Genomic DNA, 18,907 nt, shown 5'->3' with positions numbered 1-18,907 from the left:
GTTCAGCCCCGCCGTGTCCTCACCTAAAGAGTGTATCTTACACCGTGCTCGAGACGCAGGTCTGGGAGTTGACGAAGGGGGAGCCAGAAGTGAGTTGGCAGGACCTTACTAAGGACTGTGAAAGCAAGCAAGAGCACATTGAGGCTGAGCGCAACGAGGAACGGGAGAAGAGGGCCAAGCTTGAGAAGCAGGTGCAGGAGCAGCGGCAGGGGGGAAGCTTGGAAGGTAAGACTAGAAGAGAGGAAAAGGGAGTGTGGGGGGATAGAGTCGAGCGTTGCATCAATGCAGTGTAGGAAGAGAAGGGGAAAGCGACGATTGACAAGCAATGATGACAGAATTGCAGAGTATCCTCACAGTAGAGGTCGAGAAGAGGGTCTACCTCAAAGCACAGTGGGAAGAGATGAAGAGGGAGTCGAGAGCGAGGGCAGTGCCAGAGGTGCAAAGGGCTAGAGAGCAGGAAGCGGACAGTGCGGACACGAGGGGAGTTCATGGTACCTAAAGTGAAGCAGCGCAAAAGGGGAACGAAAGAGGGGGATTGATAAAGCCTCACCAGGTACCGGTGGTAAATAGAGAGGGTAGCAGCGTAGTACCAGTAGAGGGAGAGCCGCCGAAGGCATTAGGAGAGTCCTAGTAGCAGGAGACTCTAACGTGGCACAGATCGTAGAGGGAGCGCTAGGCTAAAGGTGAAAGAGGGCAAAACAGTAGAACAACATGGAGGGGAAATACGTAGTCTTAAAATACGCAGGACCTAACCACGTTTTGAACGGGAGGAGCCAGAATCTGGGAAAGCAAATAGAGGCAGGAATGGGTAAACAAGAGCGGTCGGTGAGACGATGCATGTGAAAATATGCAATATCCTACGTGTCTGAAGACAGTCTCTTGACATCGAGAGGCGGTTCATTGACGCTAAACGAGTGATTAAGGGGATGAGCGACAACTTGAGTACGGCGTAAAAGAGATAGACTGGGAGGTTTATGCGGCTGGCTGGCTGCCCTTTTACATGAGGTGGAATCCACTACAGTTGAGATACAAGTAGAAGAGTGGGAGAGACGCTGGGTCGGCACGTTGCAGTTTTTTTGGGGACCCACAGAGCCCGGGGAGCACCGGTGTAGATGTACCAGCACAACATGTACCAGTTCCAGAGTCGCGGGAAGCTCCGGGGTGTGAGTACCGCAATGACAGAAGAGAAAGCTGGAGCAAGTCTCGGAGAAATACTAGAAAGAATCGACTCAATATAGGGCTCATAAACATGCAGGGATGTAGAACAAAAAAAAAAAAAGTGGGAGGAGGTTAGTAAATATTAAAGGCTGAAAATTTCACAGTGTATAGGGTAGCAGAAAAGCACCTTAGAGACGAGGGTTAACCACCGTACATATTAGGCTACTCCTGGATGGGATGCAACCTGAAGGGAGGTGAAAGCAAAGAAAAAGGTCCAGGCGTGTTAGTTAAAGGGGTAAGGAAACGAAATTTCAGCGCTCATTTTCTAACTTTCATGTGCTGCATGTTGCACTCTAACCTCAAAACACCAGTCTTCCGTTGAAAAGCACCAGAAAACTAATTTTAATGTAAATAGACGACCTTTCAATGTGCACCTGGTGGATGCATGCGGAGCCTATTTGGGAGGTAGTCTAGCAACGTTGCAGAAACTGCTACGTAGTCGTGACGTAGCAGATTCCTTCGGAGCAGCGCCGTCCTTTGGCATTTCAGCGTTTTCCTCCTTAGCTTTCCTCCTGAACTCACAAATCGCGCATTGTACCAAACGGTCCAAGAAGACGGAAAGGAAGGACTCCCTTCTTTCTCGGAGCCTCGTTCGTGCAACCGGAAACAATCATTCTCCCCCTAGAAGATTAGCCCGTCGCTCAAAACTCGAACAAAAGTTGCTTTCCCCACCCCGTTCAGCCCTAAGCTGACAGTGTTGTGGAAGCTACGTGATCCTTGGGCCAGCCACACGCTCGTCACCCCACGGGTACTTTGAGCAGCTAGGTTGTAACGCGCTGACGCTATTGACACCACCACAACGCTGACAACGCCACCAAGGGCAAAGGTCAAAACCACGCTTGCCTTGCTACTCCACGAACGCGGGAAATCTTTTCTTGCTGTTTTTGTTTGCGCCGGACATCCCATGACGCATCGCGCTCTCCGCTCGCTTCTCTTCGAGCGCTTGCTCGAGTGCACCGTTTGGAACGAAAAATATAGCCAATCGTTCAAACTACAAACGTGCGATTCTGATTTACGGTTGTTATCCGTCATGCTTGACTCATTTCCGAACAAAATTTGAATATTTCAATGTATGTTTCCGTACCCCGTTAAAGGACAAAACTTGGAAAGAGAGAAGGAAATTTTCAAAGAGCATTTATGATTGGAAGGTAGGGTAACAGGTCTGAAAACTCTTCTGGTGTTTGGTTACCTGAAATTAAGGGGGGGGGGGGAAATAACGACCACTTAACATGTCTATTAAAGGACATCATAGAAATTGGCTTTGGTCAGGAGACAATTATCATAGAAGACAGGAACGCCCACTTAAAGGAGCTTCACGGATTCACGGAAGTGTTTATAAGGGTTTGACGGGTTCTTAGAGGAGTTTGACGGGTCCACGTCTAAGAACCGGAAAGTTGTTAGAAATATTTTTGATGCCCTGGACCGCGTGTCAGGTAATGCACAAGTAAAATGCGACGGGAAAATAAGTTGGGAACGAAAAAATTCACACTCGACAATAGACTACTGCCTCATGTCCCACAAACTGTATGACACGTTAGGAAGTATGGAAATATATAAGGAAGGTACAAAAAGCTTAGGCAGTGACCACAAAAAAATTAAGATTAAATTTGGCTTCCGAACCAGAACAAGCTCAGGAACAAGCGGGAAATCCGAAACTAAGTGAAGCTCAAATACAAAAAGTATCTAAAAGTATTGAGAACCAGTGTTGCGGAGTTGCCACTCCGGAGTTGGAATGATTCCGGAATCATTCCCCATTTTCGCGACCCCGGAATAGAATGCGAATGGAATGGCGGCAACGTTCAGGAGAATGGAATGGGAATGGAATTAGATGCCTTTGGCCCGGAATGGAATGGGAATGGAATGGGCCAGGTTCTTTGTATTTTATTTATTTATTACTTTTTTTTACGTTCAGTTATACCGAGCCAGTCAAGGAGTCGGTTGTTCAGAAATAAAATGAGCGGGAAACTGCGAACCCGCGTAAGGCCATAAAAGTCTTATACGCAAAAAAATGCAATATAAAAAACAAACTTCAAAGCATAGAACAGAGAAGGGAGGGGGGGGGGGGGGGGCGGCGGTGGCGCCTTTCACCAGTGCGTCTGCGTATGTAATATTGTACGGCTCAAGGCTACCTCATCAGCCGACGTGAACGTGACCTCCTTCTCTGGTGATCCGATACCCAGGAAGGAGGCCAAATGTGGCCTCGCTGTGGACCCAGGCTTCGTACACCTGCGACTCGTCTCGAGCGCGCTGTTTCTCGGAGAGCTCGCCATTGTGCCGGCCATCTCAGGTCGCAATCCACGAGGTCTCTGTTTGAATGATGCTAGGCGAAATTTGAAGACTGCCATTCATGCGTTGGAGGTGGAGAGTCGGCAGGAAGGACCGTCACTACAGGGATGCCACCGTATCGATTTTTCAACCGTAACAGAAGATAAGACATGTGCTTAAGTTTTCTCGAAAATATCAAATGCAACTGCCTGCATGATCTTCAACGAGGTCACCTACAACGAAAGTATGCATTATCCTTTCATACAGCAGCGTGGGTAAAGTTTCATGTTCAAGGCAACACCCTAAACATGAAAAAAAAAAAAACTTCCTCTTCAAACTTAAAGCCTCAACTCAGTTGGCGTCTCAAAGAAATTTGAAAAATGTATTGCATTATCAGATTTACATTTCTGCCCTCCCTAAATGTATTCTTGTATTTGTACTTCCAAAGACTTTTTGCCTTTTTTTAAAATGTATTTCCGATACGTAACGCGATATATTTTTACATATATATTTGAGACTTGAAAATCAGTATCTTAGCAACTATTTTCATCTATCCCAGTATTTGTATTTCCAAATACATTTTTGAATATTACTGCCCAACCCTGCAACGTAATGCAGCTGTCAAGTGACACTTTTAACGTCGAGGAATTAGAGGAATGGAATGGAACGATTCAGAGATTCCAGGAGTGGGGATGGGCCCAGTATCCCCATTCCTAGGAGTTGAAAGGAATGGAATTATCGAAATCTCTAATTCTTCGGCAACACTGTTGAGAACATAGTATCGAAACAGCCCGCAGGAACTTGTATGAATGAGGATGTGATAGGAATCTTTAAAACAGAATTAGGGAAGCATCAAATTAAACAAAGAGGAAAGCAAAAACGAAAACACAAAAAAAAAAAAAAAAACTGGTGGGATAAGGAAGTCAAAAGAGCCATATTATTGCGCTGCCAAGTGGCATCTAGAGAGCAGGGTGCGCAATGAAAACGGGAGCCTTGCAAGGCGATGTAGAATCAAAATAGTTATCGAGAACTTCTAAGATCGAAAAGGGAGGCATCAGCTTTAATACATGCCAACTTTGGGAGTACAGGAGTGCAGCGGGTGATGGAAATAAATAAAAAAGCAACGAATGCCGCAAAAAGAATTTTAGATCGCATTCAAGCGCAGGGGAGGATGACAGAGGGTTTCAAACCTTTACTGACCACACAGGAGGGGAGAAGAGTAGAGGAAGAAGAGGCAAGGGAATATATTAGGCAGACAATCGAAGAGGCTCTCTCTTATTTTAGGCAAAGAGGGACAGTAAATAGCACTGACAGCAGCAGTTTAAAGGAGGAGCAGAATTGTGTAGTAATGGAGACGACCAAAAGAAAATGGGAAAAGGCAGAAAGTAAGGTTCCGGTAGGTACAGCGACAAGCCCAGACGACATACCCATGGAACTCATAAATACACTAGCAAAAACAAGCAGAATCAAGTAACGGCATATGATTAATAAAAAAAAAATATGGGAGGAGAAGTACCAAGGAGACGTAAAACTAAGTAAAATGAGACTAATATGTAAAGGCAGACGGAACAAAGACAACATTAAGTCACATTGCCCAACAACGGCAACTTCAGTTCCATACAGATTAGCTATGTAGATATTGAAGCGGAGAATGGAGCACTGGGTAAAAGATAAGCAAACACTGGGTGAACTAAATAGGTTCCGATGAGATACAAGAATGGATGATAACTTATTCGGTCACCACCAAATGTGTAGAATAAGCAATCAAGAACCAAACTCTTTTACGATTAGCTCATTTGGACATCAAGGGAGTGTACAATTATGTGAGGCAGTAAAATTTCTGGGGTAAACTGAAGAAGTATAATTTAGGTGCCCATTTGGTTAGGTTTCCTCAGCAGTTGTACACAGACAATAAGGTAGCTATAATATGGAAAGCGGAAACTACACAACCCGCAGCAATAAAAAGAGGGCTTATGCAGGACTATCCACTCTTACCTTTACTCTTCATGATATATATCAGTGAAAGTGAAAAGAAATTAAAGCAGAAAAACTTAGGTTTTGATGTGAGTTATATAGAAGGAAGGAGAAATGTAATACAGACATACCTCGGAAAACCTTACTCATGAGGGCCCTCACTCACCCTCAGTCAACCTCATCTTCACAGGTGAGGTGAGGGTGAGTGAGTTTTTGAACCAGAAAAATTCATGAGTGTGAGGGTGAGTGAGGGCCGTGAGGGCTGTGAGGATTGTGAGGACCGTGAGTGTGTGAGGGCCGTGAGGGCGGTGAGTGCATGAGGGGTGTGAGGGCCATGAGTGCATGAGGGTCGTGATGGCGGTGAGTGGCGTGAGGGCCATGAGTGCGTGAGGGGTATGAGGGCCGTGAGGGCGGTGAGTGCGTGAGGGGTGTGAGGGCCATGAGTTCATGAGGGGCGTGAGGGCGGTGAGTCTGTGCGGGGTGTGACTGCGTGAGGGGCGCGAGGGGTGTGAGGGCCGTAAGGGCAGTGAGTGCGTGAGGGTTGTGAGGGCCATGAGTGCGTGAGGGGCGTGAGGGCGGTGAGTGCTGAGGCCCCCTTCAGACGGAGCAACTTCATGATCAATTTTGGTGTTACTGGCGGGTTGTTCCCTAGCTTTCCCTAGATCGACACGAATTCCTGAGATCAGGTCCGGCTCGAAACAAGCGAGCAACTCGAAGCAGTTAGAAGACGTTCGAAGTTGCTGCGTCCATTCAGGGACGCGGTATTTTCACGTGATACCTCGTGTCGGGGATGATGAGAACAAAAGGCTTGGTTCTGTTTTAAATGAATCATTTTTGGAAATAAACTGTTTCAGAATGTGCATTAGTATTCTCAACGAGATTTAAATGTATAAAAACACGTTTATGGCGCGTAATTGTGTGTCTAAATTGTGCAAGAAAAATAACAATTTATAATGATGACGGCAAATGGCAGCAATTGGTTCCTGCGTGTGAACGCGGGCGACCTGTGTTGCTTGTGTTGCGACGTCAAGTTTCTGTGCAAAATTGCCCCATCTGAAGCGAGCCTGAGTGGCGTGAGGGCCATGAATGCGTGAGGGGCGTGAGGGGTATGAGTGCGTGAGGGGCGTCAGGGCCATAAGTGCGTGAGCGGCTTGAAGGGTATGAGTGCGTGAGGGCCGTGCGGGCGGTGAGGGGCGTGAGCGCCATGAGTGCATGAGGGCCGTGAGGGCGGTGAGTGCATGAGGGGCGTGAAGGCCATGAGTGCGTGAGGGCCATGAGGTTCAGTGAGGGTGAGTGGATTTGGCTGAAGGTAACTGTGACTGTGAGGATGAGGGTTGAGTGAGGGGCTCCAGGTGAGTGTAGCTGTAAGGGGGAGGGTGAGTGAAGGGCTTAAGTGAGTGTGGCTGTGAGGGTGAGGGTGAGTGAGGGCAACATAAAATGCAGAGTTCTGAACAGGTAATACCAGAACTGGTTACGCGGACGACATAACACTTATGGCAGATAGTCAGGATACATTACAGGAACTAGCTGGAATATGTTGAGAGGAAGGGGACACCTTGGGCGTGAGTTTTACTAGTGGCAAATCTGAAGTAATGGTATTAACGACGAAAAGATGGAGCCCCTGAGGATAAAAGATATTGTAATAGACTATGCAGTAAAGTAAAAATATCTGGGAGTCGGGTTTAATGACGAAACGAAACATCAAGCGGATCATGATAATAAAATTAGAAGAGATAAAATAGATTGATCAACTATGAATCTCAAGGTTCTATGGAACTAAAAATATATTTTGTGGTCAGAGATATATGGAAAGGAGTGATGGTACCAGGAGTGTCTCTTGGCAATGGGGTACTGTGCATAAAATCAGAGGTTCAATCAGGATTAGAAATTTGACAAAGGGCACACAGATCGGCACTGTGAGCACATGGAATGACATCAAATAAGGGAGTACAAGGGACATGGGCTGGTCGTCTTTGGAGTGCAGGGAAGCAATAAGTAAGTTCAAATTTGGACAAAGGTTGACCGAAATGGATGATACGCGGCGGGCACGGAAGGTATTCAATTATTTATGCACGAATGGCTTGAGCACGGAGTGGACAAAACGAATCTTAAAGATTATATTCAATTACCTACACACTTGTGATGGGACTGAGTAGACTACTTCAGTGAAAAAAAAAAGTAAAAGAGGCAGAAAGATAATTGTGGGAGGTAAAAATGCAGGAAGAATCTGCGCTGATAATGTACAAGTCAAAAAACAGAAAACAAAATAAAAGATATGTGACGATTCAATGATAAGTTTTTTACTGTTTGAGGAGAGAACGGGAGTTTTGAGGACAATGAGGCTAAATTTCAGGAGACAGGGATATAATATTCCGCGTGCCATAATGAGAGCTAGACACTAGACCACTTGGTTTTAAAGCGCTTCGGGCTTCGCCCTGCCCTACCCGAAAGGGTAGCGGATTTGGCCGGGACTTTAGGTTCTGCTGGCGACGATGGAAGGACAAAAGATAAAATGATTACCGTCAGAAAGAGGCGATTAGAAGATTTGTGAAAAATATCTAGGAAAAACTGAATGATGCACAACTAACTAGCACAGCTGGGGATAGTTGGGACAGACGAATATTAGGACTCCCACCCGCGTTGCTCCGGCCCAGTCTCAACCCTGTCTTCAAGTGGGTCTGGTGGTGGGGTAGCGCCGACAAGGTTTGTCCAGAGAAGAATTGGCGACTCTCTCGCCGGGAGGAAGAGGCAGGGTGATAGGGGGATAAAATTGGCTTAGGTGGAAGGGAAGAATGATATGTTTGTCTTTTTAGACTTAGGTTAGGTGGGGCACGTTACCGCCCGTTGCAAAGGGTATAGTTATTAACATTCCAAAAACCATCAATCCTTTTATGATCCCGCGTTCCGAGGCAACGGAAATGCATTGGAAGATTACGGATCATTCCTCACGAGATTCTGTATTAACTCTAGGACAAGAGAGCAGGTAAGGCAGAATGGTTTACGCATAATGTGTTGTAAAGCGTGTTCGAGCTTTACGAAAGCAACGTTAATCGTCGACTAAATGTTGCGAAAAACTCTAGCGCTAGATTTAGCAGGCGTTTCATCAATATGTAAAACATACTCAGAGTAATTTTGCTTTGATACATTCGACAAAGTAATTGACAAGTTTTAGTGTTTTTCCTATAGTATATCGTGTTTATATATCAACATGAAAACCTGCCTGTACGCAGGTTTAATCAAGTTTATGTAATATAGGCTTACGCGTTTGATGCTTATTGTTCTTCTACGCAATATGTGAACTTACAGAAGCGATAGCTGAACGGCAGCGGCCCTGACGCCGCTGTAGCTGCCGTCATCTGTCACTGCCGCTACTTTCTCATCCGGCACACAAATTCCTCCGAGTTTTCCTGAGATTCCTGAAACATATGTTTACACGTCAGAGGTACATATGCCCGGGAGAACTAAAATAAATTACTAAAATATAGGGTACGTCCTGAAAACAAAAATTAAATTACCCGCAAAAAGAAAGGTGTATGGTTTGATGATTTGTTTATTTCTGTAAACACAGAAGAAGAAAATGTGTGAAAAAATATAGACCGAAATTAAAAGATGGTGTGAGACAATTGAAGCGCGTAGACATGGCTTTGAAATGCGTGCTTAAACGTACCTGAAAATCCGTAACTATAGGCATTCTTGGACGCCCAGTGTACAATCTCCTATGAAAGACCTAATTGCCCGGCAGTTAATGCTGTCGCGCTAAGCATATTTTTATGAGAGGCACTCTATTTTTAGAGAGACAGTAGATTAAAGTTTAATTTCTTTCCATCTCGAGTGATGTGCGCCAAGCTAAGGCAAATCCCGCACAGCCGCCTAAAGCTGCGTCATCTCCGATAAAGCTAAGGTTTATCGGAGAAAGAACTACATTATTTAGACAGAAGGTGTTTAAGACAGTAAGCCAGTAAAACCACTAATTTTTGTTTACATCTGATATTACTTAACAACTAATTCCTGTAACTCTTGGACTTTTTGCATCACTCAAACTATTTACGCCGAAAGTGTAGTCGACAGTAGGCCAGCATATCACCTGGTTTACACCTGTTCGTGATTTATTTTGTCATTATTTTTGTAATTTTTGTAACTCTTCAACTCTGGTGTATTAGTATTATTCTCCTTTATTTTCCTTTTCTTTGTCTTCTATTCATCTTTTTTCCTTTTCTTTTTCTTTTGCCTTCCCCCCTTTGCCTTGTCTTTCCCCTTTTCTTCCTTGGCAACCTATTCCTTGGGGTCGAAGAAGACGAAGTTTGAAATACAATTCACTTGATAGTTCAGCGCTGTGTGAGTGTATTTTTTTGTGTGTTTTGATTTTGAATAACTGTCTACTTGCGCTGGTTCGTAATGAGGCTTTCACTTTTTTATTTATTCTTTCAACTTGAATTAGCAGCCGCATGCTGTCGCCGCGAGGCGGCATGAATGTAGGCGGGGGGTTGGTTAACGAGCTCCCCAGGGATACACGTGCTGTTCGACTGATCCTCGTAAGCTCGAGATATTTTTAACCTGATCGAGTCACGAATGTTCCACGCGCCGAACTTTCTACGCCGAATGTTCCAGAAACCCACGTGGGTACAAAACGTGCTCGGAGTGGCGGTCCGGAGTCAGTGTCGCCCCAGTGCTCGATCCTGCTGTTTCGCTGACATCGACGCCTGCGACGCTAGCCTTCCTTTCTTTTGTTTTGGGCACACGTTCGCCCATGAAATGTTTAGTTTCTTCAGTTATTCACCGCCTCATCATTTGCCATTCGTGACAATTTCTTGCTCCTTATAGTTGGACCGCATAAAAAAATCCCTACGTGGCACTTTTTTTCTGTTTTGCGTTGTTGCGTACTAAAAACCATTCTGGTAAACCAGATTTGCGCAGCTGTATGATTGTCGTGGTCACTGACGTCGATACAAATTACGCATTGCGGAAGTATATTGAAAAGTAATTGAATTACATTTCGAAGTTTATATACTGTACTCAAGATACTTTACAGTGAAAGTAACTTGAGTAGTATTTTAAATACTTTATGAAGCAGGTAGTTAGTAACTTAACTTAAATACTTTTATCGAGTACTTTGGCCACTGGCGTACAGCTTTACTCTTTGTGAGTAGGTTTATGCTGGCTTTGTTCATGCGACGTTGAGTGTTTCTGGCAGATTCACTTGTGCATAGGCGTAGACTACGCGGGGGAGGCATCGGGGCTCGTGCCCCCCCCCCCCCCCCCCCCCTGGTGAGATCCGGGGAGGGCAGAGACCTCCCCCCCCCCCCCCCCGGGCCATGATCCTTACTGAGACGCTGTTTACGTGCCATGTAACGAGCTTCTAGTAGTGGCATTTAAACAAAATAACGCCCACGTTGCCTTGTAGACAAAATACATGTCAAAATGCAATCCCAGCGTGCTTTCGTTAGCTTCAATCTCCAGTTCTGGCGAGAAGGTAACGCAGCATCGATCACTTTTACGTCCGCTTGGTCTGCTTGGTTTGAACACTGTTTTGTACGTTGTCTTGTTACTGAATGTTGAGCCTCTGCTGAGTTCGAACACTATTTTGTGCGTTGTCTTGTTAATGAGCGTTTGACCCGATATTAAGCTTTCTGTTTTTCAGATTTGTTCTCGCCGGCGCATGCGCCGTGGTACCGGTGACAAACACACGGCTACGCTTGCACGGTGATTGACATTGATACACAGCGACGGACATATGGCGATATATATACACTGTAAAATGTACCCCCTAAAATAAACTACTGATAATTGCCGGTGTAGAAAAAAAAATTGCGCGGAAATGCACCTTTTTTCCTCCTGGAGAACTTCTCAGCCTGCCACCTTCCCCCCCCCCCCCCCCCCCCCCGGGAAAATGGAAAGTCTACGCCGCTGCACTTATGATTGTCCGTACACCAGCGGTCTCGGATCACATGTCTGAAGTTATTGTGAGTTTAACGGACATTGACTGTGTTCTTGCCGGTTTATCGCTTACTATCGCCGTGACGCTTAAACTGCTAAAGTGGTTTTTCTTGTGATTTACGTACCGCAGAGCGGTTTCAAGTTCCAACTTCTATGTTATATAGGCTGGGCTTGATGCAATAACAAACGTACACATTCGCATCTTCAATGAAGTACGATCCACGAAAGACAACCGCATACGTAATTTGGAACAATCCATCAGTGACAGTCAGACGTCATCTGATGGACCATCAAAGTGCTTTTCACTAGGGGGCATTGTGACTGGAATTCATGAAATGTCCAAAATTACGAACTTGATGGAATGTTGAATAGGGTAGTTCTTGCCGCATACGCCAAGCTGTGGTGATGGATATGGCGACGTAGGTACGCGGTTTCCGATATGCGCCCTTCAGTATTCTGCTTTCCGTGCTTAGCAGTCGCAGCCATGGTTTTTCGTCGTGAACGGCCGGAATACGTCCATACCAACTTTTCGTTCCACGCTTCTAACTTCATTGCTGGTCACAGTGAAGTAGCCAAGTGACGCGCGGCCATGCTTGCCCTAAGAAGTTTGTAAGACACCTTGAAATATGTCGTAATATTCCGTTGTGCCACGCAAAAGTTGCTACAATTTTGTTTTGCGAATACAAATTTCCTCTCAGGTTTTGTCATAAGCAATTTTTTATCGTAAGTTTGCTTTTGAATCTGTCCTCTGAAGTGTCGATTCTCCCAATAATTCAAACTTGGCATTTTGCATCAAATTGTGAAAGCTGCAGTTGATACCCATTCGGAGCATGGCTTTATGATTTACATAGAACTCTATTGCCATTTCCTTCCTGTCCGTTGGGATGAAAAATACTTCTTCGAGATGGTAGGTAAGAGCAAAAGAAAAACAATACAGGACAGGAAGTGGACGTAAACACCGGAACCAGTGTTTATGTCCACTAATTGACCCATTGTTTTTTGCGGCGCTTGTCTACAATAATGAACCAATTAGACCAAATTGTTTCATTAATTCTTCGAGATGCTCATCAGTCATAGCTTCTCTATGTTCAAATTCGGTAAACTTCATCAGCGACAACCTCTGCTCGCTTATCTTTGGCAGAGCTTGTCAAAAGCTAACATAAAATACTGCAACGCGGCGGCAAAAACAGTGAAAGAATGATTATCACAGACAAATGTGGCAAAATATACTTCTGCCCCATTTACCTGACAATGTTATTATTGCAAATCAATAAACTATCAAGATAGTGTGTAAATCAAGTGCCTGGGTGAGCAAAACTGTAGGAATGTGAAATGTGACTTTCCATGTTTAAGGCTGGTTCACACATACAATGCAGCGCTAACTCAGCCCTGTTAAGGCTGCTAGTCACCGCTACTCCCATGGCTTGTATCGTGTGTTCCGAGTTGCTTCCTTTCATACAAAGCACCGATGTCTCGGTTTGTAATACTAATTCAGTGCTGAGGTAGTGCTGCGCTGGGAACAGAATACCTTGCTCGGACCTTGAAGTTTAGATAAGCAGATCAATGTGTAACTGTGCATCTTTTTTCTGCATATGTTACCAGAACTCCAGTGGACACAAAGGTAGTACAAGGTCCCCCATGGACAGAAAGGCAGCGTACCGTATGCTCGAATTTTGCATTTTTAGTAGACTAGTCATTTCTTCTTCCCACGGTCTTGTGCAGGCATTTTCTGAACACTGCATGCATATATAGGCATACAAATAATTGACTCTTGAACTCACTTTCCCCTTCCCTCAAAACAGCGGCTACATCCGGATCAAATGCCACTCAACCTATTGCCGTCTTCCCTCTTAGAGCTCTCCATTTAGGAACCCATGTTAGGAGTATAATTTCAAAGGAATTTAATTTGAAAGTCTAGATACACTGCTCTGAGTCTCTGTTGAAAATCAAGTGTTTTTTTTTCTACCGCATTGCAATTCAAGTTTTGATGGGCCATTTAATTAGGTATATTCTGACTCGTTAGAATATACTTAATGAGGTGGCACGTTAAAACCTCAATTTCAACTCAGTAGAAAAAAACGTTTGATTTTCAACAGAGACTCAAAGCAGTGTATCTAGATTTTCAAATGAGATGTATTAGAAATTCTTATGAGGTAGCATGGCAAAACCTTAATTGAAACGCGGTGGCCAATAGTTTTCGTAAACTCCTCAAGGACTCGTTACAAAAAAATCACTTGTTTTTCAACGCAAACTCCAAATGGTGTAAATAGGCTTTCAAAATATATTTATATGAAATATATTATAAACTTTATGCGGTATCACGTCGAAACATCGATTGCCACGCGGTGGGCAATAGTTTTCGTAAAATCCTTACGGATTCGTTACAAACCTCATCAGCATTTCTACTGTGACTCGCAAAGATATGATGAGTAGACTCCATAAACGTTCAAATTAAATTCATCAAAACATTTTGTAAGGGGAGGAACCGGCTGTCCAAGAGTCGTCTGCTTCGAAACCAACCAGCTTACGATGAGCGTCCTCCGCAGCAACAGTTCCGTTTGCTAGAATAGCCAGCGCTACGGCAACAGTTCATGAGGCAACCACACCCTCAATTTAGCCGCGAATCTGTGACGGGTCTAAGGCCAGGGCACAAAGCGGTGCTTTGAGCCGAAACGGCAAATTGCACGGGTGCGATCGCCGGCGATCGCCACCGGCCACGGCGCTACAAGGCTAAAAAAACTCAAGCGGATATGAACCTGGAGTCACTTTTTTGGTTTAAATTGAAACTCATCAATTTGTGATGCCTTATATATTCTCGTTATAGATAGATTCGGTCGAGTTCAATTGCCGTTATAAAAAGAGAAGCCTAGAAATACTTTTTGTCTCGGAGCTTTGTTGCTGTGTCGGTAACGAGGCCCCGATGGCCTCCACCATGGGGTGTTATCACGTGCCTTGCTCCGGCGCCCTTATTGGGTCGCGGGGGCCGCAGCCGCCACGGTTCACCAAGTTATCGTAAAACGCAGTATACACAGGACTGCCCTGTCCTCCCGATAGCTGCCTGTGCCTTCAGGGGAGGAAGAGGGGGGAGGGGAATAGCTTTACGACTTTTAACAACATTCTGCACCCTAACAGAAAGAATGGTGCTATATCGCCCGTCCACAGAGGCGAGCGGCCGTGAAATTTCCACTGTAAGTTCCCTCATTTCCGCATGTTTTATTTTCAGTCACCTGCGTTCACATTGTATTAAAAAAAAATGTATTTGCTGTATTGCCTTGAAACTAATTTTTTATTATTATTATTATTTATCTGGCATTTTTTAGGGTCTTTTTTTGGACCCGAGGATATGCGTAAATATTCACAGCCTATCTCCGGGAAAGCTGACATCTGGAGTGAAATTGTAGCCGGCGTATATCACAAAGCGACAGGATCAGCGCACAATAAAATCGGCTTGAATAGTGCTTGAGTGCTTACGCATTCCTGTTCCGCAAAATGAGTAGAGGTGTGGGATTTGTTTCAGGCGCTTTACTTTTTACTAAATCGTAAGTATCTATGCGTGTTATTGAGTTCAGTGTTGCGTATGTGTGTATTTACGTATGTTATTGTATAATTATATATATATATATATATACATGTTATTTGAATTTACCTTCGGAAGCTCGTGGTAAAATAAATTGAATTCTTATATTATAGACTGCCAACACGTTTTTTTACCAGTTCAATCCCACATAATTACCCCCCCCCCCCCCCCTTGTTTTTCTCGTTCGGTTAAGGTTGCACCTGGCATGGTTGTAGGGCATTCTCAACACTTTCTTAATGTTCAGCAATAAAAACGAGCCCATTGGTAGCACGTGGGCAGTAGTGACGCGCAGTTTTAAAGCATGATCAGGCTAAATAAAGTAACATAATGCTGCGTTCTCGTTCGCATGCTGCTTCTCGCTGTTAGTTCGACTTGGCCCGCAGCACCACCGGTGTCGTTCGGTTCTTGCCTGGTCGTTTCAGCTTACAATGTCCATTGCTGTACCTCAAACGTATCTCACATCACGAGTGCCAATGATCGGAAAATAGCTCCGCACATAGAGCATCAACCTTTTGCTCATGACAGAGTTACCTATTCAATACACGGATTAACTTTTAATCTACTCCCTATATCGTTTCCTAACTACTTACAGGTTGTTTGAAGAACGATGAAGCAACCAGTGAAGCAACGAAATCTTTATACGATTAAACCAGTAGCAATTTGACAAGCTAAACATATCCGAGTTACAATTAAGAGTGAAATCTTTTATGTCGTGCGCTAAACTTTACTCCAAGAAGCAAGCAATCAAATTAAGTACACAAATTTGTCATCCCCCCCTTTAACGACCTAGCACTGCGTGTGAGTTTGTCTAACCGTATGTGTGTCAGTTTTTCTTTTTTTTTGTTTACTATAAAGTTTATTTTGGCTGCAAGCGCGAGTGAAAACCTATTTACACTTATCTGCTTACCGGTGGGAAGATTTGCTGTTCCGCTCCGAATTTCTCGCCTGCGAGGAAAGGCGTGTATTAGTTTAATTTATGTGAACTTTCCCCTATCTGGCTTCTGTTGCTTGGCACTCTCTCTATATGTGCAAAACAAATCAAAGTGAAGCAAAATTAAATATTTATTTTATAAAAGTACTCACAAACTAAGCATTGTCACATAACTTTTACGGCCAATGAGAATAAAGAAGATAAAAGAAATATTTGCACTAACGCAGGATTTTGTAGCCTCTATTCGAGCTATCAAATTGAAGAATATGTTTTCTTTAGACATAATAAAATCCAAAAAAAGAAGAAAAGGTACAAATGACACGTCACAAACACAGCCAAGAAAGTTTTATTCAGACAGTTTTTTCTCTGTTAAATGTATACTTAGTTCGGGATCAAACATGGAAGCCGGTCATTTTCTCCCATGACCAGCTACTAAGGACAATTTATCAATCTATCTACTCATTTAACGACTAAGGCTTCAGTACTCACGAGAAAAATGTAAAATATAATCGATAGACGCGCTGCGCTGCAAAGTTCTACAGAACAAACCCGTGACAAAATTTGCTTTCGTTTTTTTCCAAACTCACGCATGGGGAAACTCATGCATTGAAAAGGAGAAAGAAAGAAAAGAATAAACAGGTTGTTAGTCTGCGCCCATTCGTGTTCGTTGTGTTTTTCCTCATCTCAATGTGACTCATCCTTTTCCTTTCAATTTTTGGTCACGGGTTTGTTTTGTAGAACTTCGCAGCGCAGCACGTCTATCAATGTACAACCAACTAGCCCAAACCCAAGCCCAAGCTTTAGCCATTAGTAAAATATAAGTTTTATGCAACGCTTGTTTTATAATTTTTCTTTTTCGAAGTTCTTATGAGCTGGAGCTTGAGATTTAACTTTCACTAAAGCAAAAACGTCTTGTGACGTTCATTTATAATTCAATATTTTCGGAAATATCTTTTTGCTTAATATATAGCGTGTACACTAATGCGTCAATCAAATATGAGCTGGTCTGCAAAAAGTTGGTTTCTCAACGCATCGCGTCGCCATTTACTACAGACATGCGGCTATATGATGGGAGGTTGAAGAAACAATGTCAACATTTAAATTTATTTCCTTCAAAATAAAAAAAAAAGAACTTTCCGGTAATTTCGGGTCACTAAATAACCAACGCTTAGAATATCTGCAATTCAGTCATCGATTTCCGCCTGGGAGCCGCAATCTTGGCGTTTAGTGCGGAGCGGGCGCAACTAACGATCGCTACGATTCTAAAATACGCCTTCCTGACCTCGAGGTATTGCGTCGGGAAGCTCAGGCAACCGCGTTTTGCTCTGGCGGAGGCTGCTTTCGCAATTCTGGAGAACGAAATCCCGTTTCCCTCAATTCCTGATAAAGCTCCAGATAACCGGCCACAATGATCTTAAGCACTAAAATGGCTCAGGTGTCGTTACTCTCAAGCGTAACTTATTTAATAGCTCTAGAAAGATCTACAGCAACAGCTTTCTGGAGGCGGAGACATTACGGTGCTTGCCGACTTGTATATGCTGCTGAGAGATAGCGCAAGGTCAAAAACGTGGGTTATAGAGCGTCCAAAATGAAGTGAGGGTCCAACTCAAAACAAGGGTAACGATTGCAATTTAATGGTCGAAGCCTCCTGTGGAGATTACTTTTAATGGGACATGCGCTGCGTTGTCGAGTGGCGAAGAGAAAACCAGGCGGAGAGGTGGTCAACGCTTTTGCCATCTCTTTCCAGTCACGTAACCTTGATCGAGAGTTTCCAAACTTAGTTAAGTAGGTTCCGAGGGGAATCGTTGTCTCGATTGATCATCTCTATAAGAAAAAGGGGGCCCTGTTTTCGTATTTGGTTTATTCTAATAAAGATATCCCGCTTGGAAAATTCTACTTTAGGCAGCACCAGCCTTAGCGCACACTCGATGGTTTAAATATCTCTCTGCTACATTTAACAGAAAACACGCACCATCAGCAAACCACCGTCGCAATTTTCCTGAAGCACGTTCTTCTTTTTTCTCCTTTCAAAGATGTAGTTCACCCGTTAATATTCGCATACAAAGTCGCACATTTTTTATCCACTCGATTCTGGCGCACCACGAAGCTCCACAATACACACTAACTGATCGAGGCAGCCCTTTCTCTGTTATGCACTTGAAGATGTCCTTTTCTTTTTCCGCAGTTTATAAAGTTAAAGCAGCCTACCATTCTCAAATCAAAAAATTGACCGAGCGCTTTAAACGCGCTATTGCTGACATGGTTTCAGTTTATGTCACCGAACACCCCAACAACTGGGACACCATTCTGCCTTACATAACATACGCATATAATATTGCCCGACAATCTTCTGCAGACTATATCCATACTACCTGCGACAGGCGTCCAAGCCCTTGAAACATCTTAAAATAGTATTTTCCCACGGAGCTGACCACTTCGTCCAGCCGTGCGCAGAGGAGATCATCTCCAGAGGAAAAGATGCTCGTCATCTCGAAAAGAAATCCTAGGCCCACGGAAGAACAAGCGGCATCAACGCATCGTCTTAAAAGCTCTACTAAAGTATGTCGATGACACCGGACTGATCGATCAACTTTGAGTGTGTCCGTGTAAGTGTTGTGTTTTATGTGCGCGGGATTTACTCTTCTTCTAATCGTCTTTATTCCCCTCTACCCTTCCCCACGGAGTAGCCAGCCAGAGAAACAACGAATTCCGGCGTACTTCCCAATGCTTCAAAAAATATCAATTTATCTGCAATCGCTAAATTTCTCATCTACAAATGAAAGACAAGTCAATCGTTAATTTAGACTAAGTTCTAGGCTGTATAAACATACACACACCCCAATTTTTTCTTGAGGGGGCAGTGGGTACATGTTTATATGTGTATGTGTTGTGTATATGTATGTTCCCGCTGTATGCGAACTCTACTGTATTCTAGGTAATGACAAGCGAAATGTATCTGTGCGTAGGAAAATTTACAGCGTATTTTATGCTATCCCTAAGACGAATTG

The 18,907-nt window shown here is 43.9% G+C and overlaps 1 protein-coding gene across 1 annotated transcript in view; it reads right to left on the bottom strand.

The window, feature by feature from the left end:
* LOC120846285 overlaps window positions 1-18,907 on the bottom strand; it is a gene marked incomplete at its 5' end in the record, with an annotated part of 85,299 nt that overhangs the window by 12,425 nt on the left and 53,967 nt on the right. The window contains 2 exons of the mRNA XM_040217994.1: window positions 8,762-8,873; window positions 15,876-15,913. Coding sequence (XP_040073928.1) covers window positions 8,762-8,873; window positions 15,876-15,913 — 150 coding nt within the window. The remainder of the gene's footprint in view (window positions 1-8,761; window positions 8,874-15,875; window positions 15,914-18,907) is intronic.

Source organism: Ixodes scapularis, unplaced genomic scaffold (assembly GCF_016920785.2).
Source record: "Ixodes scapularis isolate PalLabHiFi unplaced genomic scaffold, ASM1692078v2 PGA_scaffold4__175_contigs__length_147842914, whole genome shotgun sequence".
NCBI classification, from domain to species: domain Eukaryota; kingdom Metazoa; phylum Arthropoda; class Arachnida; order Ixodida; family Ixodidae; genus Ixodes; species Ixodes scapularis.
Note: the sequence above shows the minus strand (reverse complement) of the source record. Positions and strands in the feature narration are given on the sequence as shown.